This window comes from Heloderma suspectum, chromosome 5 (assembly GCF_057233095.1).
Source record: "Heloderma suspectum isolate Gila_16-S chromosome 5, 16-S_ref, whole genome shotgun sequence".
Classification (NCBI taxonomy): Eukaryota; Metazoa; Chordata; class Lepidosauria; order Squamata; family Helodermatidae; genus Heloderma; species Heloderma suspectum.
The window spans coordinates 232,334,721-232,358,006 of record NC_139462.1 but is presented as its reverse complement, the minus strand read 5'-3'; the positions used below and the strand labels follow the sequence as shown (position 1 = coordinate 232,358,006).

The 23,286-nt window shown below is 50.5% G+C and overlaps 1 protein-coding gene across 3 annotated transcripts; it reads right to left on the bottom strand.

Moving 5' to 3' along the window:
• Nucleotides 1-1,169: 1,169 nt before the first annotated feature.
• Nucleotides 1,170-21,496, bottom strand: LOC146345313 (zinc finger protein 783-like). Of its 3 annotated transcripts, XM_084859652.1 has the most exons (7): nt 16,950-21,496; nt 14,243-14,335; nt 12,952-13,329; nt 10,416-10,542; nt 8,918-9,031; nt 8,103-8,216; nt 1,170-6,508 (listed from the first exon to the last, which is right to left on the bottom strand). In XM_084859652.1, exons 3-7 carry the CDS (start codon nt 13,210-13,212, stop codon nt 5,589-5,591), a joined length of 1,536 nt encoding a protein of 511 aa, XP_084715778.1. In that variant the 5' UTR covers nt 13,213-13,329; nt 14,243-14,335; nt 16,950-21,496; the 3' UTR covers nt 1,170-5,588. The 3 variants fall into 3 exon arrangements, with proteins under 3 accessions (XP_084715778.1, XP_084715776.1, XP_084715777.1); XM_084859650.1 differs by lacking the exon at nt 14,243-14,335 and having other exon boundaries at nt 10,338-10,542; XM_084859651.1 differs by lacking the exon at nt 14,243-14,335.
• Between the last annotated feature and the right edge of the window lie 1,790 nt (nt 21,497-23,286).

Genomic DNA, 23,286 nt, shown 5'->3' with positions numbered 1-23,286 from the left:
GCAGATTTATAGACTGGCGGACTGGCTCCTGCCACCGGCACACAGACGTCTGGACTACTGCCCACCATGCTGCTTGCACGACACCTTCTCAAGGCACGGGCTGCTTCTGCACCACGCATGGTGCCCCGTGGGTGAAATGCACCTGCCACAATGCCACGCGATATCAGCTGCCTGAAGTGCTCGCCTCAGGCTGCCTCTCTGCTCGTGGCGCATGGCCTGGGGTGGGGAACTTACCTCATTTGCTCCCTGGTGGCTGCAGCATGGCCTACACCAGCAGCAGGATGCAGAGTTGATGCCACGGACCCCACCCCCTACGAGCCCAGGGAGGACGTACCATTGTGGAAATCCCCATGTACCACCAGCTCCTGCAGGCAGAAAACTAGTGCATTAGGGGAAAAGGGGAAAGGTCCAGCCGTGCTCCTTTTCTGTTCGCAGGGAGCTTTGTGGGAGCACATTCAAAACTGCAAATCCCCCACCTGTAGCCTGAGCGGCACAGTCCATTCTTTCCCCTCATTCTGCAGCACGTGTGTGCATCCACTGAAAGGTGAGGGACCCTGACTTGGCAGGGGGGTAGGCTAGAGTTCCTTCAACTCTTCTCTGTAGTCCTGGCTCAGGCTTCCCCAACCTGGAGCCCTCCAGATGTGCTAGACTGCATTATAGAATTATGGGAGCTGCAGTCCAGCACATCTGGGGGCTCTAGGCCAGGGAGGTCAACCCTAGAGGGATCTGGAATGCTCCCTCTTTGGTAAACTGGTTCCCTGCTGTGTCAGCTCCTAGTCCCTGTAGCAGGGAAGAAATGTCTCGGTGACCTTGCTGGTGCCGGGGGTGCTTGTGGGTGACACTCGACGCATTCCCCCTGCTGCATCTCCTCTCACTGAACAAAGACGTCATTGAGGCAGCCAGAAAGTCCCCAGGACAGGAGCGCTCACAAAGGAGCTGTTTATGCTGGCATGAGCTCAGCCTTCTTTGCGGGTGCCCAGCCCACAACAGGCCCTCCTCCTGCGACAAGCAGGGTGCAGGACTTACAGCTGCAGGACCTGCTCTGGTGCGTAAGAGACCAGCCCTTATTCCGGGCAAAATGAGCCACATTCTGCGTGAAGAGCAGCTGATTTCAGCTTTCTGAGTTCTACCAATTGGACCAGAGTTGCAGAACCTCAGCCCTGGGGACCAAATCTGCCCCTGTAGGAGTCCCCAGAAGGCCTTGCCCCCTTCCCCTTGTCCCACCAGCTTCCCCCAACCACCAAGTGGTTTGCGGTTTCCCAGCTTTTGTGCACTTTTTTCCCCATTCTAAAAGGTTGATGTGCCTCTTCTGATGCTTACTTAAGAGCCTTAAGCTAAAGTACGCTGGCATTCCGGGGGCGGGAGGGGCTGCCTCATCCTGCTTGCCTTTGGCACTGTCCACTGGTGGAATGAGGCCCCCCGAGAGCTTTCCCCAAAATGGAGTCCAGCCCTCCAGCTGAAAGAGACTCTGCACCCCTGAATTAGATGAATGTACGTATCTTTGTCTAGTTTACATAACGTCCACTGCTTCTGCCGGACACGGAAGGGGGCAAAGAACTCTAACCCAGGATGGTTGCTGGGTGGCCTCCTCCCTCCCTCCCTCCCTCCCTCCCAGCGTTTCTTCCAAGATTCCCCCAGATGCATCTTCAAGCCCATTTTCATGACCTTGAGGGCTCTGATTCCACCCCCACTGCTTGAATTCTCAGGATGCAGATTTCCAGCCTACATTTTAGCGGGGCCATCACAGAAATCTGGCTCCATTACAGTTACTTATGAATGGCACTTGGTGAATAAAAGGTTTGTTGCTTATCTTCTGGATTTGCATCTGCGTGCTGGAGATTTGGAAGGGAAGCTGCTCAAAAAGCCTTCAGGGAACAAAACAGTTCAGGTCCTTGAATGGAAGGTATGGCAGGGAGAAACCACATTTCACAATCCAAAGGGCGCCCACAGCAAACACAACACAAGGATTTCCCCCAGCTTATGGGAAGAACCCGTCTCCAATACCCGATCCCAACAGACGTCCTGAGCCCAAATAAACACACCTCTGCAAACATCCTTGCTTTGATATGTTACTGTTCTTTTGAATATATTATGCTGGTATGCCGGGTTGGATGAATCAGAGGTCGGAATTAAGATTGCTGGGAGAATTATCAACAACCTCCGATATGCAGACGATACCACCCTAATGGCAGAAAGCGAAGAGGATCTAAACAGCCTCTTGTTGAGGGTGAAAGAGGAGAGTGCAAAAGCTGGTTTGAAACTCAACATTAAAAAAACGAAGATCATGGCATCTGGCCCTATCACTTCCTGGCATATAGAAGGGGAAGAAATGGAAGCAGTGACAGATTTTACTTTCTTGGGCTCCAAGATCACCGCAGACGGTGACTGTAGCCATGAAATTAAAAGACGCTTGCTCCTTGGGAGGAAAGTTATGGCCAACCTAGACAGCATAGTAAGAAGCAGAGACATCACCTTGCCGACAAAGGTCCGTCTCATCAAAGCTATGGTTTTCCCAGTAGTAATGTATGGCTGTGAGAGCTGGACTATAAGGAAGGCTGAGCGCCGAAGAATTGATGCTTTCGAACTGTGGTGCTGGAGAAGACTCTTACGAGTCCCCTGGACTGCAAGGAGGTCAAATCAGTCCATCCTAAAGGAAATCAACCCTGAGTGCTCATTGGAAGGACAGATAATGAAGCTGTAGCTCCAATATTTTGGCCACCTAATGCGAAGAGAAAACTCCCTGGAAAAGACCCTGATGCTGGGAAAGACTGAAGGCAAAAGGAGAAGGGGACGGCAGAGGATGAGATGGCTAGATAGCATCATGGATGCAATGAATATGAACTTGAGCACGCTCCGGGAGAGAGCGCAGGACAGGAAGGCCTGGCGTGCTATGGTCCATGGGGTCACGAAGAGTCGGACACGACTGAACGACTGAACAACAACAACATGGATATATTGGGCTGGATCCAGATTTTTGTCATACTTGGACCAGTCTAACTTAAGTCCCACTGATTTCAGTGGGGTCTACCCTAAGCCGGGCTAAATCTGGCTCTAGCGCATTGACTGAGAAGTTATTAATACATTTTGATGCCTTTTTAACCATGGCGAGTTGACTGTTGTAGGAAAAGCAGTACGCAAGTATGAAATTTAATCCATTTAACACAGACCCATCTCAAGCAGAATGGATATTGTTAGAACTGCAAACCAGACCTCAGCACAGAACATGAGCTCTTCCCTCAGGCTCACTGAGCACCAAGCGTTTGTACACCCTTTTCCATCTTGGCTTTGTACCATTCGTTCCCCTCCCTGATTACAAGAACTTGAGAGATCTCTCTAGCACAGGGGTGCAGAACCCCAGGTCTGGGGCTCTGGTCTGGGGCTCTGGGGTTCCACAGAAAGGCATACACCCCACCTCCCAATCTTTTGGTGGTTTCCCAGCCCTTGCGCAGATTTCCCCCCCATTCTAAAAGGTTACAGTGCCCCTCCTGAGGCCGAGTTGCTGGCAGGAAGACTTCGAAGCTGCAATATGCTGGCATTTTGACCCCACCCCTTTTGCCTCTGGCCCCACCCACCCCTAGAATACAGCCCCTGGGGGCTTCCCCGAAATGAAATTTGGCCTGCAGCTGAAAGAGGTTCCCCAGGGAAGCCTGCCTGATCCCTAAGCTTGTTCCGCCCAGGTTCAGCCCTGGCTTCTGGAGGAGGCTTTGGGGGTTACCTACCTGGACCGCTCCTTTGCTGAGGCCTTCCTGTTAATAGCTTTGTACTGGTTTGCCACAGTTGTGTTGTCTCCTATGTCACTTTTCATAGTTTGCCATCTTGATCGTTTTGGTTTGTTTTGTGTCATGGTGTGGGGCATTTTTTTCTTTTCTAAGCGCGCGCGCGTGTGTGTGTGTGTGAGAGAGAGAGAGAGAGAGAGAGAGAAAGACAGATTAACAACAGAGTATTTTAAAAATATATATTTTGAGCTAAACACTTCAACTCCCAGTATTTTAGCTTCCTAATCTTTTAGGTCTGGCGTTTTAAATCTGTATTTGAAATCTCTGCATTGCTGCAAGGTTTTATTCTGGTTGCACTGCTATATTGTGGTTTTAAGCTTCCATTTTTTATATTGTTTTATATTGTTCATCCTGCACTTTGTGGTTTTAATTTTTGTGAACTGCCCAGAGAGCTTCAGCTATTGGGCGGTATAGAAATGAAATAAATAAACTCACCTGTACACAGTCTCTCGGATTCACAGTTCCTTCCAGTACAACAAACAAGAGACACTGACATGCGTAATAAAAGGAAAATGTTCTGTATGTACAGACTCAGAACTCTTGGTCCAAATGGCCTTAATTTGGAGGACAATTCGTCATTTCTCTGCTTTTTCTCCGAAGGAACTTTCCTCTTCGGGCATTCCAAACTGTCACTCCTGGTATCCATTTAACAGCACAGCTACTGCCAAGGGCAGAAGCCGAAACTTTTAGCTCAAAATTTATTTTTTAGAATACTCTGTTGTTAGTCTTTCCATCTTTCTGATACGTTTTACCTTAAGACGGATGGCATCCATAGTGGATCCAGGGCCTCCTTGTTGCTTTGCTGTTGTGCCACTTTATACCACTCTCGCTCTTTCTCTCTGAACCCCAACACAGCAACAAATTAACTCCCCCTCCCCACCTTGCACCTGAATGCTTGGGAAGATGTGACAGGCTACCGAGCTGAGGCCCCAGAACCATGTGGGGAACGGTGGCAGAGGCAACAGACTGTGCACAAGTCACACCCGGATTCCCTCTTGAGGTGGGGGTGCTTCCAGAAGAGGCTGTTATTGTACCGCCGCCCGGCCTCGCTCATGGAATTTTATGGGGGGCGTCAGACAAGGTCACCTTACATTTATAGCCCTCCCGTGTTTCCCCACCACTTCTTCCATCTTTTTTCTTACCCGAGAAAATCCACTATGGAGCCGTCCGCCTGGAAGCACCCTAAGAACCTGTATCAAGCAAGATGCTGAGAAAACGGCGGGATGAAAAACCACACTTTACCACCAAGAGTTAGCAAAAGAAATACAGGGCCTGTACCATCATCTTCTTGGCCGTAGCAAAGGTCATAAGATAGTTCCAGAATGTGGAATTGGCTTTCTGTTGGAAAACAAAAGTGAGTAATCCTTGAAGTCCAATGATTTGCCCAGTGACTTGAGAAAGTACACAGAAATCTTCCACGATTCCAAGTGAAAGGGCCTTGCTTTCTGTGTCCAGCTGCAGAGACTCAGAGTGTTATCGGAGAAGACCCAGACGTTCCCTCCAAGATGGCCGCCATCACTGTGCTTAGCCAGCATACAGTTATGGTTCTCTGTCCCAGCCAGAGATCCCCAATAACATTTAATAGAGGGGTAGGGAACCTCAGGCCAGGGGCCAAATCCAGCCCTCTGGGGTTACCAAGGAGGTCACACCCCCTTGCCCCCAACCACCAATCGTTCGGTGGTTGCTTGGCTTTTGTGCAGTTTCTGCCTTTGGCCCCGCCCACCTCTGGAAGACGGCCCCTGAGAGCTTCTCGGAAACTGAATTTGGCCCTCAGAGAGAAAGAGGTTCCCCACCCCTGATCTCACACACCGTTTATGGGGGGAAGGGCTCCTGCCTGAGCCGGGGCATGCTGGCCTCTGCCCGCAGCTTTGTTCTGCCCTGCTGGCCATGCAGGCGTTTCTGTGGCGGATGATTTTCGAGCCAGGGCACTTGGCCCTCGTGCAGCCGCTGGTGTCCCACGAGGTGCTGCTTGCGAGTGAAGCTCTTCTGGCAGTGGGGGCACTTGTAGGGCCGCTCTCCGGTATGCAGCCGGCCGTGGGTGGCGAGGTGTTCCTTGCGAATGAACGTCTTCCCGCACTCGCCACAGGCGAAGGGCCGCTCGCCAGTGTGGATCATTTGGTGGCGCAGGAAATTGGAGTGGTGGTTGAAGCCCCGCCCGCACTCACCACAGATGTGGGAGCCGGCCTTGCCCCCCGCCGCGTGGGTCCGCTGGTGGAGATGCAGGTTGATCTTCAGACGGAAGCTCTTCTTGCACTCGGCGCAAGTGTGCGGGCGCTCGCCCGAGTGCCACAGGCGGTGTTTGCTCAGGCTTGCCTGGTGCGGGAAGCACCGTGCGCACTCAGGGCAGGCGTACACCTTGGCTCCTGGCTGAAGGTTCAGCATGGGTCTCCCCCCAGGCTCGGGAGCAGCTCGGGGGTGGGTTCGCTGGTGCAACGTGCACTGCTCCTCGTACAGGAAGCTCTTCCCGCAGTCCGGGCACACGTACGGCGCCTCGCCAGGAAGAGCGCCCTCCTGGACAATGATGGTTGTGAAGTCGGCAAAGTCTCCCCCGCACTCGGCTGGATCCTCCAAGCCGCCCCCAATGCCAACCGTCTGCCCATCGACACACGCCAAGCCCTCTTCGGGGAAGTGGAACACGGCCTGATCCAGCGTCTCAGGCAATGCGCTGTACAGTTCTACGTCTCCAGGCCCCGTCTCGGCCCTGGGAGGTGTTCGGGGGAAGACGGACGCATCTGTATGGGGAAGAGGACTGGCTCAGAGATGAAATGGATTTGTGGGCAGAAATTTGCCAGGGAGTTCTCCTAATTTGAATGTGCTGGGGGGAAAACTGAGTTTATTTCTCCTGATTTTATAAATTGCTCTGAGGTTTTTGAACCAACATGGTATTAAATTTAATAACAAATTATCATCATCATATTATTATTATTTGATAATAATGAGTGCCATTTGGGGGGCAAATGTGGGATATCAACAAAATAAATGAATAAATAAAAAACCCTATTTTGGTAAAATTGTGTTTTGTGGATTCAGGGAGCTCAAAAATAAAAACAGAAGTACTGATCTGGCAAATCAGAATCACAATTGCCTTAAGATTTTAAAATGTGTGAGCTTCCAAGATCTCCAGATCTCTTCATCAGGCAAGATATTACAAAAAGCAGGTTTGAGACAGGAGCTTGGGAAGGAAAAAGGAAATGTCTGGTAAAAGGGGCCAATCTGCTTCGCCCGGCATGGAAGCCCACCCACCCACCCACCCAGCATTTTGTTTTCTGGTCAGATTACAACCAGTTAAAAATCTAAAACTGTTTTAAAACACAGTTCAAACATAAAATATAATACAAATCTTTAAAACAATAAAAAAACAATATAACAGTGCAATTTTATATTTCCAAAATGGTGGATCCAACATTTTTTCCTTTCTGGTTCCCAGCAATCCTAGAGGCAGCTGGAGGTCAAACCTGTAACCATCACATGACCTGCAGAGCCTAATCTAAATGTCTGAGACACCCCACACCCACCCCCCATTTTGGGGACTCTGAACATGCAGACGCTGTACCTTCATCATCAAGTCTGATTCCTCCCCGCCGCCCACATGCTTTTTGTAACGTCCTGTCTGATGAAGAGATCTGGAGATCTCCGAAGCTTGCACATTTTCTATGATCTTTTGAGTTGGCCTAATAACGGTATTACACCAATACAGATTTAGGAATTTTTCTTACGATCAGCACGGCTCCTTTTGTTTTGTATTTTTCTTGAGATTTAAACAAGACTTAATTTTTCACATTTTATACTTATATTCCCCAGTGCCGTAGTTTCTACACCTGAGGCAAACCTCCAATTTTTTGCCCTCCCTCCCCCAGCCTGGAGTCACTCAAATTCAAAAAGTTGTGCTATCATGTGGGTGACTGTGTGTGTAATAAGGTACAAAAAGAGAATACAATGGGCGTTACCACTAGAGTCCCCTTTCTGTGGAGTGACCAGTGAGACAGGTGATGCTGGCTGGGGCTGCGGACTGCTGTGAAGTCCCCAGCTCTCAGCGTTCAGACAGGCTGCTGCTGCTCTCCAATCAACACCAGATGGCCAGAGTCACCTGTCTTTGATTCTCTCCTCTCCCGCTCGCAGAATTCAAAGGCTGAGCACACTTCGTGTGTTAGGCTGCACAGAACCAATCCAAAGCTGTGGCAATGTTACCACTCTCTCTAGCCAGCTGCCCTCACTAAGCCTGCAGGGAAAGTTGATTAGCCATAAGGAAATTCTGCAGAGATGGCATCGGAGGCATGAAGGTGACCCTTTCCCCTGCAGAGTCCCCCTGCTCTGTTTTCAACTCGCCTGGGCTGTTGTCCACGGGCGTGCCTCCTTCCTCCGAATCCCACTCGCTCACCCCAGAAGGAGCCACCTCCCGCGGGATGAAAGCGATCGTGTCATTCGTGGCGGGTGAGAATTCTGTGCATTAAGAGCGAGAAGAATGCATGGGGGAGATTTCATTGCCCATCCAGAAGCACAAATCAGTTAGAGTTCGGAGACAGAGATGTCGCCTTAGAATTACTGGTCTAGAAGGGGAACCCAGAAGATGGCCTCGCTCGGCCAGGGTAGCGAACCTCAGGCCCAGGACCCAAATCCAGCTCTCTGGGGTCCAAATCCACACACCCTTCCCCCCAACCACCAATCACTGGGAGGCTTCCTGGCTTTTGCACACACACACCCCTTCTAAAAGGCTGACATGCCTCCCCTGCGGCTGCATTACAGACAGAAAGAGCTTGAAGCTAAAATATGTTGGCGATTTTGGTGCTTTTGCCCCACCCCTTTCCCTTTGGCCCCACCCACCCCTGGCATGCACCCCACCCACCCCAAGAGCTTCTCTGAAATTGGATTCAGTTCAACACCCTTTGCTTCTGCCAGATCATCAGAAAGGTTACGGTTGTCAGATGACAGATTCTTCTCTATCGAGGTCCCCAACAGCATGCCAAGAAGTTGGACACGGCGCACATCTGAACACTGTGCTGCTCTTGCTACCTTTTAAGCACACGTCATCGCTGAGGAGCAAGCAAGTGGACAGCTCATCTGTCCAGCACCCTTGGGATCAGGGCAGGTTTCCTTTGCCAGCCCACCCAAACTGGGGGATGAATCACCACCCCATCACTCACCTGCACTGATGTGCCTGGGGGCCTCTTCTTCCTCAGAACATCCCCGATTCTCAACGCACGGCTCCTCCCCACGTTCCATCCGAGACAGTAGGTCAGGCTTGGCAATGGCATAATCTGGGGGGCACGGACAAAACCAAGGACATATATGAACCTGGACACTTGCCAGAGAACACGGCATCTTCAGATCCTAAGATGTAGTTTTTAAAGCGAGTTGCTAGCCCATTTGTTTACAGGCCAAACCATGGCAGGGAGACAGCACCAACTGATGCAGGTACAGAAGGGAGGGGAGGATTTGAGATGATCCAAGAGAGACCTCAGCACAGCTCTTTCCCCCTATTTCCCATCACTACCGTCTTCTGCCCACACCTGTCTAACACCAGCATTCATGCCCATTCATATCTTCCCTTCCGTTCCCCATTGTTATACCATTCCATTCCTTCCCAGACAAGTAAAAAAACCAACACCTTGGATCTTGGAAGTGGAATAAATTAATGGGCAGAATTCACTTACTCCCCTGCACTGGGAGCTTTTTCCATTCAGGCTACATTCCATTGGTGGATGATCTGTCGGGGGACACATTTCTCCCTCACTCATCCCCATCCCTCCATTCTCTCTCTCAGGTGTGCGCGCCCGCACACACCCTTCCCAAACCACCGCCCCCCACGCAGATCAGCAGAGGAGGGGGCATTTTCATTGCCATCATGTCTTACACCTCCCTCCGCCCAGCACACCATAAGGAAGATGGAAACCAGGACCTCTCTGCAGCTTAGCCGAGTTGCGGAGAAGTCCTGGCCTTCACGCCCAGGGCACCGTGATCAAAGGTAAGGGGCTGATGTCACAGAAGGGGGGGGGCATTCCCAGCTGGAAGCAGCCCAAGAGCCAGACCGGGGAGTCTCGTGGGCCGGTTGAGACACACGGGCCAGAGGTTCCCCCTGGCTTATCCGGTCCTACTCACAGTGGCCAACCAGATGCCTTTGGGAAACTGGCGAGCAGGGCATAAAAGCAACAGCCCTCCCCTGCTGGTTCCACACGCACATGCGCGCACACACACCCTTGGCATTTAGGGCTTTCCTCCCTTTGAACGCGGAGGTTCGCATAGCTAAAAGCCGCTGACAGACCCTTTTCTACCATAGCAGACCCTGGTGGCAGTGGCTGCTGGTGGCTCCGATGTCAGTGGGGCGGTGAATCCGCTCCTTTTTTCACTGTGAACCAGTCAGAACTCTGAAGGAGCTCTCCAAGGTGCTCCTGGAGAGCTCCTTTGGAGTTCTGACTGGTTCACAGTGAAACACGGAGCGGATTCACCACCCCACTGACATCGGAGCCACCAGCCTCCACGGCTCCGTGGTGTACCCAAGTGGTCCCCCATCCAGGCTCCGGTCAGATCCAGTCCCGCTGAACTTGAGCCAGGCTTCCGACTCACATGTCTTCACACCAGGTCCCAGGCCAGAGGGCAACAAAGACCCATCACACTCTGTAAGCTGTTTGAGGGGCTCTTTACCCATCGAGACCAACGACTCGTAGTTCCCCTTCATGACATTCTTATAGAGCTCCTTCTGCCCGTCGTCCAGGTTCCCCCACTCCTGCTCGGAGAAGTAGACGGAGACTTCGTCGAAGGTCACTGGCACCTGGAACGGCAAGCGGAAGCAGGCTGCTATGCTGGCTGGGAGCAGACAAGACCGAGGTTCGCACTGGAGAGGGCCGGCCAGCAATAGGAGAGGGCTGCTGTGACCGGACGGAGAAGGCTACATTCACCAGCTACGGCCTCTCCTGGACAGGGATAGCTTGGCCACAGTGGTCCAGGCACTGGGGACCTCAAGACTGGTTTACTGCAACGCGCTCTCCGTGGGGCTGCCCTGGAGGCTGCTCCGGAAGCTGGAGCTAGTGCAGAGCGCAGCAGCTCAGATGTTGCCAGGATCTGCCCCTTTCCAGCATGCAACTCCTTCGCTGAGGGAACCGCACTGTCTGCCTATTCGCTACCAGGCCCAGTTTAAGGTTCTGTCACTCATGTACAAAGCGGTAAACAACTTGGTCCCAGGATACCCGAGAGAGCACCTTCTCCCTTACCACCCTGCCCGGTCACTGAGGTCATCAGAGGGCATGCTCCTGCGGGTTCCACATGGACCTATGGCCCGACTAGAGTCCCCCTAGGAGAAGAGCCTTCGGTGTGATGGCTCCCTTCCTATGGAACTTCCTGCCTCTGGAGGTCAGGCAGGCACCAACACTGGGTTGTTTTTGGCACCCCCTGAAAACAGCTCTTTTCCAGGAAGCCTTCCTTGGTTGACCAGCCTCAGTGTTATTGGCGCTCTGTTTTTTAAAGAATAATTTTAATACCATGTTTCATTCTTTTTCTCTTTTCTTCATTTTACCTCTTGCTGTTCACCACTGTGGAATCTGTTTAGATGTGGAGTGGTATACAAATGTTATAAATACATAAATTTGGCCTTGGGATAGAATCTCAGCTTAGCCAGGGCCCTCCTCTCTAAACTGGGTCAGGTATGGTCCAGAGCAGGTGGTGTGTAACCGTTGATAGCATCAGCCTAGCAGAGCATCTTCAAATTGCAGGACAGCGCCAGCATGACCTTAAGCAAGCTGCTCTGTCTCAGCCTCTACTCCCCCTCTCCAATACATTTGGCCTACCTTATTGGGTTGTTGTAAGGGTTACTGAAAGGATTCTATGTGAAGCACTTAGGAGACCATCATAATGATAAATAATAAAAACCTAACTATTAATACTATTATTATATCATCATTATCATTTTTATTATTATTTATTACATTTCTATATCTTTATTATAAAAAGGTAAAGGTGTCCCCAACCAGTCGTGTCCGACTCTAGGGTGCGGTGCTCATCCCCGTTTCTAAGCCGAAGAGCCAGCGCTGTCCGAAGACGCTTCCGTGGTCATGTGGCCGGCATGACTGAACACCGAGGTGCACGGAACGCTGTTACCTTTCCCGCCGAGGCGGTACCTGTTTATCTACTTGCAATTTCTTGCGTTCGAACTGCTAGGTGGGCAGAAGCTGGGACTGAAGACGGGAGCTCACTCCGTCACGCGGCACTCGGGTCTCGAACTGCTGACCTGCCGACCTTCCAGTCGGCAGTTCAGCGTCTGAACCACTAAGCCACCGCGGCCCCCTATCTTTATTATACTTCTATACTAATAATAATAATTATTATTATTATTCTTAAGACATGGCCCCTTACCCCAAGTGGAGCAAAAGTGAGGAAAGAAGCTCCAAATTATCTTTCACCCATGGATGGAACCTGTGGCTCTCCAGGTGTCATTGGACTACAGTGCCCATCAGCCCCAGCCTGCACGGCCAATGGTCAGGAATGATGGGAGGTGCAGTCCAACAGCGTCTGTGGGGCCACAGGTTCCCGCCACCTGCTTTGACCCTTCTAACTTGCTTCAGCTTTCGTTGTGAAAAGACTCTGAGAACAACGCGAAAGGGGCATCGTCTCAGGATCACTCTGGTTGTGCTAAACAAGTCTAAGATGACTGTGTCAACCCAGGAAGCAAAGAACTCCTGTGAATTGGGACACACACACACACACACACCCGACAGCAGGACAGCTACAGTAGCTGCCATTTGGCTCCAGGCCGGGGGTGCTGAGCCTCAGGCCTGCAGGCCACAACTGGCCCTCTTGGGGGCCAAATCTGGCTCAATGGGGTTTGCCAGATGGCCACACCTCCTTCCCCTTGTCCCACCCCCTTTCACCAACCATTTGGTAGTTTCCCAGCTTCTTCACAGTTATTTCCTCATTCTAGAAGCTGGAAACGCTTCTCCTGAGGCTTAGATCCTGGCAGCAAGAGCGTTGAGCCAAAAGATGCTGCTATTTGGAGGGTTTGGCCTCACCCCTTTTTCCTTAGCCCTGCCCACCACTGGAATGCGGCCCCTGAGAGCTTCTCAGGAATGGGATTCGGCCCTTGGGCTGAAAGAGGTTCAACGCTCCTGCTCCAGGCCAAACAAAGCACCAGTCTGGGCTGTGGAAAAGCCCTCAGCCACACTGAAAAGCCCCCGCAGCACACACCAACCTTGGGGCTTTCTCCTCTGGTGCCCGGGGGCAGCCGGAGGATCCAGAAGTTCCGGTTCTTCAGCAGGTTCTCCATGTTCTCCAGCCTCCTCTGGAGCTGCCCGTACTCCTGGATCAGGGTCCCCAGCGCATCGAGTTGGTGACTGAACTCGCTCATGGCCTTCTCCGTGCCCGAGAGCTTCTTCTCGGCCAACCCCGTCCTCCGCTCCAGGGTCAGCAGCCGCCCGGCATGGACATCCACCTTCCTCTCCACAGCCTGCATCGCGGCAACCACAGTCCAAAGGGAGATCTCCGTGGCCTGCCGGTGGGGGTCCTCCTCACAGGTCTGCTTGGGGAGGAAGCAAGGAGGCTGCAGCGGGGACACATCCCACTCCAGATCCTGCTGGCAAGAATGGGAAGGGCAGAAGCTTGGAAACAAAGGAAGAATCAACCCCCGGAAGGTATACCAATGTATCGCAAGACCCACTGCTATTGCAGCTATGGAGGGGCCTGCTCTGTGATGGTGGCGTCCACAGGGCAGAACTCCCTTCCATGGGAGATTAGACTTGATCCAGGGGCGTTGCTAGGCATTAAAGATTCAGACCCAGGCTCATGGGACACAGATCTGCATAAAACCCACATGTGCTAATTTATATCTATTTGTGTAATTTATATGCAAACTGAGAATTACTAGGATTTACTGAAATTTCACAGGAGGCAAAGCCAGCCAATTAGTTTCTCATCCAAATCATCTCAAATAAAACAGATTTATCAATGAATTTGCCCCCGACCCAGATCATCCCAAACCAGTGGGGAAAAGTTTTCTTTCTAAGCTTAATTGCTATGAAAGGGAAGATTTGTGTGTGTGTGGGGGGGGGGGGTTGAAGCATATAGGAAGAGAAGAATTAACCCTTCTGTCCCCAGCTGCAGTTCCACTTAAAAATTGCCCCCACCCCATGGCAATTAAGCTGAGCAAAACACCTTCCATTGGCACCAATGTACCCTCAGGGCTCAGTGGAATAAATCCGGGGCCCTGGGAAATAGATCCGGGGCCTAGACTCCATGGGCCCTGCTGTTGCAACTCCCCTGACTTGGCCCCTTGCTTTTAATTTTCCACCAGCAAGTGTCATTTTTATTGACAAAGGCTTTTGTCAGGATTCTGATGAGCATATTACTTTGGTTTTTACTGCTACACCTATTTGTAGTAGGCTTGTAGGATATTTTAAAAGAAGGTTTGTGTATCACTTTGGGCACTAAATTATTGTAAAGGCAACTAATACATTTTATAAATAAAGAAAATTATTCTAATATACCAGAACGTATTCACATCAGAGTCTTCTACACTCCAGACTCGGAGCCCATCCTATCCTGCATCGGCCCTGGTGCACTGCTTCTGTTGATTGTCTCTGCAGGATTTTACCAAATTAAAATATTGATATTGCTCCTTTTGTCCCAAGAATTTTAAGGCAGCTCATAATAAAAACCATATTAACACCTTTCAGTGGCGGGAGCCCGGTTGTAGAAGGACCTCCCCAGAGAGGCTCACCAGGCACATACATTGTAGCCTCTTTGCCACCAAGTGAAGAGACCTTTTTATTTTCCCAGGCTTTTAGCCCTTCAGTTTTAGAAATTACCTTAGCGTGTTCTGATACCTTTGCACTGCTGCTGGGTTTTACCCTGGTTTTTAGTTTGATTTTATTCTGTTCTGAACGTAAGGTTTTTATACTACATTTTACTGTTTTGCTATTTACTAGAGCTTCTGCTATTGGGCAGTACAGAAACGGAATAAATAAATGATACTATATTACTGTATTTTTTATGTTTTAAGTTGTGACTTGTGAACTGCCCAGAGAGCTTTGGCTGTTGGGAAGCATAAAAATGAATGAATGAATGAATGAATGAATGAGGTGCAATCCTATCAAGATAGGCGGCCGCCTCCAAACAAGGAGGTGACTGCCTATCCAAAGCAAGGCAGGAGAGGCACGGGGGGGGGGGGATCTTTCCCTCCGCGCCTCTCCTGCCCTGCTATTTTTCGCAGACAGCGGTATTTGTTGTCGTAGTGGCGGGGGGGGGGGCACCCAGGAGAGGAAGCTGCCGTATGACACATTGGATGTGTTGTACACACAGCTCCGCTCTCCGCACCCCAGAATGCCCCCAGCCCCTTTTCAGTCACTCCGCGCTCCTCTTCCGAGTGCGGAAGATGGGACTTCTCCGCGCTGCCTTGGAAGCAGCGCAGGGTGGCGGCTGATTTTCCAGGAACCGACCTCAGAGCACGGGCTCTGAGGTCGGTTCCCAGAAATGAGCATATCCTATGGCCCTCTAGACGGTGTCTTGTGGCCATAGGATTGCTCCCTAAATGTATTTTCTCCCCAAATATCCACTTGGAAACATTTTCTCTAAAATGTGCACTCCTGTTATTTATTTAAGACACAATCTTATGCATGTTTAGACAGAAAAAACTCCTACAGCTCTGACTGGGGAATGCTGGGAGTTGTACGACTTTTTTCTGGCTAAGCATGCATAGGATTGCACCTTTAGTTAGCTGATTTGTGCCCCGATTTCTACCAAAAAATGGCACTCAAGGCAGCTTCTAAACACTGTCTCTTATTTTGATCTGTTTTCTGGAGCTGAGAATTACCTCGGAACAGGCCAGAAATAAGAAAAATGGTGGATAACAAGGTTCTGATCCACACATATGTCCAAGAGATGCAGATGAGATCAGTTCTTATTCGAATTAACGAAGATTCAATTCCTGAAGCATCCCTAGAAGAGATGTAACTGGTACAGCCTTCCCCAACCTGGTGCCCTCCAGATGTGTTGGACTACAACTCCTACAATCCCCCAGCCAGCAGAGCAAAACATCTCTTTTCTTCCCCTCTCCCCTCTGTTGTTGCTCATCCGTCAGTCCTGCCTGCAATCTGAGTAAAACATTTCTGGAACCATCTTTCCTCACCTGCTTCTCCACTGCCCTCTGATTCTCCCCACCCCAGCAACACAATTTGATTGTCAGCCCCTTGTGGTTACAGAGTTTCGTTTAGGTCTAGATGGTTTATTTTAGTAGCAGCCATTAAAGGTTTTCTAGCTGAGGCAGCATTCCCTAGTGGTAAGGTCCAATTGAGAATTTTATTAAAAACTGTGGCAATGAGTTCCATAGACCCAAGCCTCAATGTTTCATTTCTTTCTTTCTTTTTTTCCCTTTGATTTTTTTAAAGGAACATAATTGGGACATGTTCCGTTGCATGGCAGTGGTGGAATTACCTACAGTGTTTCTCACACTTGTGCGTTTTAGTACATTTGTTGACTGCTACAGCATCTGATCAGAACAAGTCCCAAACCACAGGACTATAGAAAAAACCCAACTGGAAGAATGCACATTTTCTTCACCTCTTATGATGTGGTGACCCTAGTCTCATCTTGGGAAACTGAGCATGAACTGGCGCATCTATTCATTCTAATGGAAAAGATACATTACGGCTGCACTCCTACGCACGTTGACCTGGGAGTAGGTCTCATTTAACACAATGGGCCTTACTAGTGAGTAAACATGCTGGGAATCTTACGGAGAGGATTTTTAAAAACACACCCCACCCCACCCCGGCCATGGCTTCAAAATATCCAGAATTTTTACATCTCTAGACTTCCTGTTACGTTGTTTTTAGAAATCGATCTGAGAACCTGTGCAGGGAACCCAAGACCTCCCGCGGCTGCCTTCAGAGGGCTGCGCCGGCCCCCCGGCCGAATTTTGCTGGAGCCCAAAGCGCGTGAGCCCCTGAGCTTGAGCAGAGTGCCTTGAATAACCGCAACACAATACAACCCACTCCCTTACAATCCAGAAGGGTCGGTGGGGTGCAGGCTTCCAGCTCAAGGGCTTGGTTCCCTAGCAGCAGCCCTGAGCCCCGGAACCTCTTCCTCCGCGAAATTCACTTCTTGCCGGCCCCGGTCCCGCTGGGCCAAAGGACCGCGCTCTTTGGCGCTTTTCCCCGTTACGCTCACCGCCCCCTGCCCGGACCCCCCCCCGACCTGGGCAGAGGAATCCCATTCAGTAGCCATCGCCTCCCTCCGCCTCCGCGGCGCTCGCAGGAGATGCAGCCGCCGCCGCAGACGCGCGGGCAAGGCGAGGCAGCGCCGTCCCCCGGTCCGGAGAAGCCGCCGGAGGGAGCCCGGAACCCGGATCCCTGCGAGGAAGGCGCGCAGGAGGGGCGCGGAGGCGGAGGCGTCCTCGGTCTGCCGGGGGCAGAAGGGAAGAGGAGGAGCTGCGCACCCGCAGCACGCCCGCCTCGGCCGGCCGGCCTGCCGGGAGCGCCGCAGCGCCCCGCCGCCCGGGGACACCGGGCAGGGGCGGCGGCCGGGCGGCGCGGGGAGCAGGAGATTTGGAGAACAAATCGCTGCGGCCTGGCCACGTGCGTAGCCCGCCTTTCCCCCTCCCGCAAGGAGCCCGAGGCGGCTTACACGGCCCTCCTCCTCGTCCTCTCCTGTTTAGCCTCACAACAACCTCGCGAGGTAGGTTAGGCTGAGAGTCAGGGGCTGGCCCGAAGTCCCCCGGTGGGACGCAAGAACATGAGAAGAGCCGTGCTGGGTCTGACCAGGGTCCGTCTGGACCAGCATTCCGTTCGCACACCGGCCCACCAGCTGCCCACAGGAAACTCACAAGCAGGGCATGGCGCAACAGCACCCTCCCACCCATGTGCCCCACCAAAAGGGTGTACATAGGCTCACTGCCTCTGGGACTGGAGGTACCACATAGCCATCAGGTCTAGTAGCCATCGATAGCCTTTTCCTCCAGGAGTTTGTCCAACCCCATTTTAAAGCCATCCAAACGGGTGGCCATCACCACATCTCATGGTAGCGAATTCCATGGTTTGACTGTCCACTGCGTGAAGAAGTCCTTCCCTCTTTCTGTGTTGAACCCGGGTCTGCCCAGTCCACCCTAACCCCTCCACCACACTGGCCCTCTACACTGGGATCGGCCAGCCCCAAGGAAAAGCCCAACCAAACCCTTAACTGCAGGTGCTGCTGCGGGGGATGTCTCAGGCCTGGCAGGCGGAGGCACTCTGTACCTGCTCAGGGCTGCACCACTGTGCATTTTTAGGGCCAACTAGGCTCCCCATGGGGAAGGCCCCATTCACATTCGCCCTTTGTCCTGAAATTCCCTGGCACGCTTACTCAGTTTGATGGGACTCGCTTTCTAGTAAGTATGTTTATATAGAGATGGCAGGCTCAGGCAGTCCGAAACACAAGTGGCTAGTTCAGGAAGCCCCACTGGACAGAAGGGCTTACTTCCAAGTAAATCTGCAGAGAGGACTGCTCTGCTGGTGGTCTAGACACTTTCAGCCTCACAGCTGAAGTATGATACTAATACTGCTTGCCTACCTGGCAGGGCTGTTGTGAGGATGCCAAGATCGCCCCTGTGCGGTGCTTGAACATGGGTGCACTCCAGGTGCATTGGTGCAGTTAGAGCTGGACCGTGGGGCAAAGGCCAGTGCCCCCAAATGGCTACCCTGAGTGTGGCAGGCAAGGAAGGCATCCACCCTCTCAGTCTCATTCGCTGGGATTCTGTATTCGTTTGTGCTCTGCACGGTACAAACACATATCCTCTGCTGCCTGTTGAACTGCTTGTCCTTTTAGCCTCACTATATGCATGTGTGTGTCTAGATATATATATACTTTCTTCTTCAGGCCGGGCCCCTTTCCCTGACCACCGATGGGTGGCTTCCCAGCTTTTGTGCAGTTTTCCCCCTTGTAAAAGGTTGAAATGCCTCTCCTTGAACTTACTTATTGGCAGTATGAGCTTCAGGCTCAAATGGGCGGGGGGAATGTTTGGTATTTTTAGCCTCCCCCCTTTTGCCTTACCCCCACCCACCACCGGGATCCCGCTTCTCCACAACTGAATTCCACCCTTGAGCTGTTCGTGGTTCCCCCCTTAAGATGTCCTGATGCCACAACAAACATAAGTGCCCCTCTGCATGATCCTCTGGTGGGTGCTGCCTCCCTGGGACTAAAAGCAGAGGGCGGGGGAGCCTGGGAGACAGCAGTGGACATAACAGGTCTTCTGGAACTACATGTCCAAACCCTGCTCTGTATCACCTCTAGAAATGATGAAAAGATGGTGGAAATTTGCCTGTGTCATTTCAGCCTCATTTTGATCAAAGTTCGGATAAAACCTTGAAGGCCATTTCACAATGCGGCCTCGAGGGGCAAGAAGGAAATATACAGGCTGATTTGGGGCACGATCCCCTGCCTGTTTAGACAGAGAAAAGCCCTACAGCTCCCAGCATGCCCCTGCTAGCACTGTCTAAACATGCAGAGCATTGCACCTTTATACTGTCAAAACGGTGAAAGGCCCCACTGTGGTGGCTGCAGCAACAGAGTGGGGCTGCAATATGGTGTTCCTTGTTTCATTTGATTTTTATCACGCACCCGTTGCATGGCTGTCCCAGCCTTAACTATGTCTGGGTGTCTTTCAAGAACCAAGGCTAGTGCTGGAGAGAGGAATATAAGAAGCCAGAACCTGAATAAGCGACGCGAAGACCAGCTGCATGCTTCCCATTGTGCGTGGGCCTTTAGGTGCTCTGAATATCACTAATCCAAATTGTTCCTAGTAACTAATTGAACAAACCAAGGTATGCAGAACCGTCCATTGCATTCACACACACCCCTGACCACAAGCCTACCAGTGCCACAAGCTCTCAGCATCCTTTCGAAAACCTAAAAGAGCCAGACTCCTCGATACAAACGCTACGGGTAACAATACCAGGCTCCAAAAGTAATTTAGTACTAGGAACGCGCTACTGTCCCCCAGACCAGAATGTTCTGGGTGATCTTGAGGTGGAGAATGAAATCAGGGAGGCATCCAGATGGGGAAGTTTTGTAATGATGGGTGACTTCAGTTACCCCCACACTGATTGGATAAATGCATGTTCCAGCCACAACAAAGAGGTTAAATGTCTCGATGCCCTAAATTTCCTAGAACAGTTGGTCATGGAACTGACTAGAGGAGAGGCGACCCTGGATTTAGGCCTAAGTGGTATCGCCCAGGACTTAGTGCAAGATGTAAATGTTGTAGAACCAAGTGGAAACAGTGACCGCAGTGCTATCAGATTCTATATATATTTAAGTGGGGAACTGCCCAGGAAGTCCAGCACAGCCACACTTGACTTCGAAAGAGGAAACTTCTTTACATTGAGGAAACTGGTAAAAAGGAAGCTGAAAGGGGGAGTCAAGAGGGTTAAATCCCTTCAAAAAGCTTGGAATTTAGTCAAAACTGCAATAAGAGAAGCTCAGCTAAAAGATATACCACAAGTCAGGAAAGGTAGCACCAAGTCCAAGAGGTCACCAGAATGGTTTGCGAGCAGTGTCAAGGAAGCTATTAGAGAAAAGAGGGCTTCCTTCAGAAAATGGAAGTCTTGCTCAAATGAGGAGAATGAAAAGGAGCACAAACTTCTACAGAGGAGGTGCAAGCAGACAATAAGAGATGTAAAAATAGCATTTTGAGCAGCACGTTGCTAATAACATCCAGGGCATCAAGAAAGAATTCTTTAAATATATCAGAAGCAGGAAACTAGCTAGGGAGGCATTTGGACCACTGGATGACAATGGAGTTAAAAGAGGACTGCAGAGAAGTTGAATTACTTCTTTTCATCTGTCTTCACTGCAGAAGATATAGGGCAGACACCTGGGCCTGAACTGATGTTTTCAGGAAAGGAGTCTGAGGAACTGAGGCATTCCTCAGACAAAAGATGTTCTCAACCTTATTGACAAATTGAAAGCTAATTAGTCACCAGACCAAAATAGTATCTATCACAGAGTTCTTAAAGAAATCAAATGTGAAATTGCTGATCTTCTAACAAAAATACATAACATGTCCTTAAGCTCAGCCTCTGTACCAGAGGACCTGAGTGTGGCCAATGTAATGCCAATTTTTAAAAAGGGATCTGGGGGGTGGGAAGTGGAGAGGACTAGGAAATTGCAGGCTGGTTAGGTTAATGTCTGTTCCGGGTAAAGTGGTTGAAAGCATTATTAAAAATAAAATTAGTAAGCACGCAGAAGGACAAGCCCTGTTGAAAAAGAATCGACATGGCTTCTGCAAAGGTAAGCCCTGTCTCACTAACTTTTTAGAGTTCTTTGAAAGTGTCAATAAACATGTGGATGGGGTGATCCAGTAGACATTGTACACTTGGTCTTCCAGAAGGCTTTTGATAGACTCCCTTGCCAAAGACGCCTGAGCAAATTTAGCAGTCATGGAAAAAGAGGAGAGCTCCTCCTACGGATCAGTAAGTGATTAAAGAACAGAAAAGAGTAGGAATAAATGATAAATTCTCCCAATGGAGGGTTGTAAACAGTGGAGTCCCACGAGGATCTGTATTGGGAGAAATGTTTTTCAACTTGTTCATAAATGATCTGGAATTAGGAATGAGCAGTGAGGTGGCCAAATTTGCTGATGACACCAAATTATTTAGGGTAGTTGAAACAAAAAGGGATTGCTTATATTATTGTGTATATCTGCTTATATTAATGTATATATCTGAAATAGAAGTGTCAGATTTTTTATTCCTTTTTTATTGAACTTGTTGTGAATGGTTATTGTGAATGATATGTTTTATTTTCCTGTCACTGTTTTTGTTTCTTCCCCCCCATTTTTTTGTTTCTGTTATAGTTGCAATTTTTTTTAAAGAAGAGCCCTGCTGGATCAGACCAAAGGTCTACCTAGTCCAGCATTCTGTTCACACAGCAGCCAACCAGATGCCCACAAGTTGCCTGCAAGCGGGAGAGCAACAGCACCCTCCCAGTCATGTTCCTAACAACTGGCATAAAGACACACTGCTTGTGATATCGGAGGGAATATACAGCCATCATGACTAGTAGCCATTAGTAGCCATGTCCTCCATGACTGCCCATCCCATGATACCAGGTCTATACAGGGCACGAGCTTGCTCAGCAGCCGAGAGAAAGACAGAGAAAAAGGAGGCAATTTGAGAGAGAGATCTCACCACCAAAATAGGAGTATGGTACTCAAGAGACCTAGTCTGCTCCAGAGAACAAAACACTTTCTCCCACCCTGTGTCAACGTTTCCCCCTAGGTGACATTGACAGCGAGAGGGTCGCAGGTAGCATATTAGTGGGGAAGGGCTACAGCTCACTGGTGGAGCACATGCTTGGTGTGTAGAAGGTCCCAGGTTCGATCCCAAACATCTCTGGGTAGGGTCAGGACAGAATCCTGCCAGAAAGCCTGGAAGCCACGGCCAGTCCGTGCCAACAGTACTGGGCTAGATGGACCAAGGGTCTAACCAGCCTGGCACCATCCAGATGTTTTGGACTATGAATCCCATAATCCCCAGCCATTGACCACGCTGCCTAGGGCTGATGGGAGGTGTAGTCCAAAATAACTGGAGGGCACCCATTGGGGAAGGCTGGCTTTATTGCTAACAAAGCCCTGCTCTAGAGAGATACTGTTGCCAATACAATCTGTCTCTCCACTTCCTCGGAAGAAGGTGCCCTGATCCAGGTACAAATGAGCTTGTATACCCTGTCATCTGAGATCCGCAACTGCCATCCCTAGGGCCTCAGTGAAAGATCTGGATGATGTGGCTAAGCCAAAGGGCAGAGCACACCTTGATAGTGCCAGTAAGTATGCCACAAGAAATGGTGGTGAGCTGGTCGGAAGGGAAGGTGAAGATAGGCATCTCTGAGGTTGAAGGATGAAAGGCATTTGCCCAAAGCCACAGAGAGAATGGAATTCAGAACCTCCATCTTGATGCAGCAGACTCCAAAGAAATCTGTTGACCCTGGAGGTATAGGATCGCTCTAGCTTCTCTATACTACTTGAGAATGAGAAACCAGCAAAGGCAGATTCTCTTTGGAGCAAAGAATAAAAGGGACATGGTGCTCAGAGTCTTAGGAAGCTTGGTCCGGAAGCTGCAGCTGGTGCAGAATGCAGCAGCCAGGATGCTGAGTGGAGCACCTGGAAAGCCCAACAGCTTGGGACCAGGTCACCTTCCCTGATACAGACCTGTGCGACCATTAAGGAGGCCTCGCTGGAGGAGGCCTTGCTGATTGTACCATGACGTGCAGATTGCCATCTCGCAGCAGCCTGGAAATAGGCCTTCTCCATGGTGGCACCCACTGCATGGAATGACCTTCCCCCGGTATTCAGGAGGTGCTGGCTGTGGTGCATTTTAGGCGCCTGTTAAAGACCTATCTCTTCACCCAGGCCTTCCCCAAATGATTGTGCTGCCCAGTTAGGCTTACTAAGTATTGTGCTTTGCATTTTGGTAACAAAAACGTTTTAGGATGTTTTAACTGGGTTGCTGTATTCATTAGGATGTGTTTTAATCTGTTCCTGTGAACTGCTTAGAGAGAT

Coding starts and splice junctions, on each gene's coding strand:
- LOC146345313 (XM_084859650.1), bottom strand. CDS start 16,979: ATGGCTACTGAATGGGATTCCTCTGCCCAG. Junction 13,330..16,949: donor AATGGGATTCCTCTGCCCAG/GTCGGGGGGGGG, acceptor TCTTGCCAGCAG/GATCTGGAGTGGGATGTGTC. Junction 9,032..10,337: donor GGGACCTGGTGTGAAGACAT/GTGAGTCGGAAG, acceptor CGTGCCCCCCAG/ATTATGCCATTGCCAAGCCT.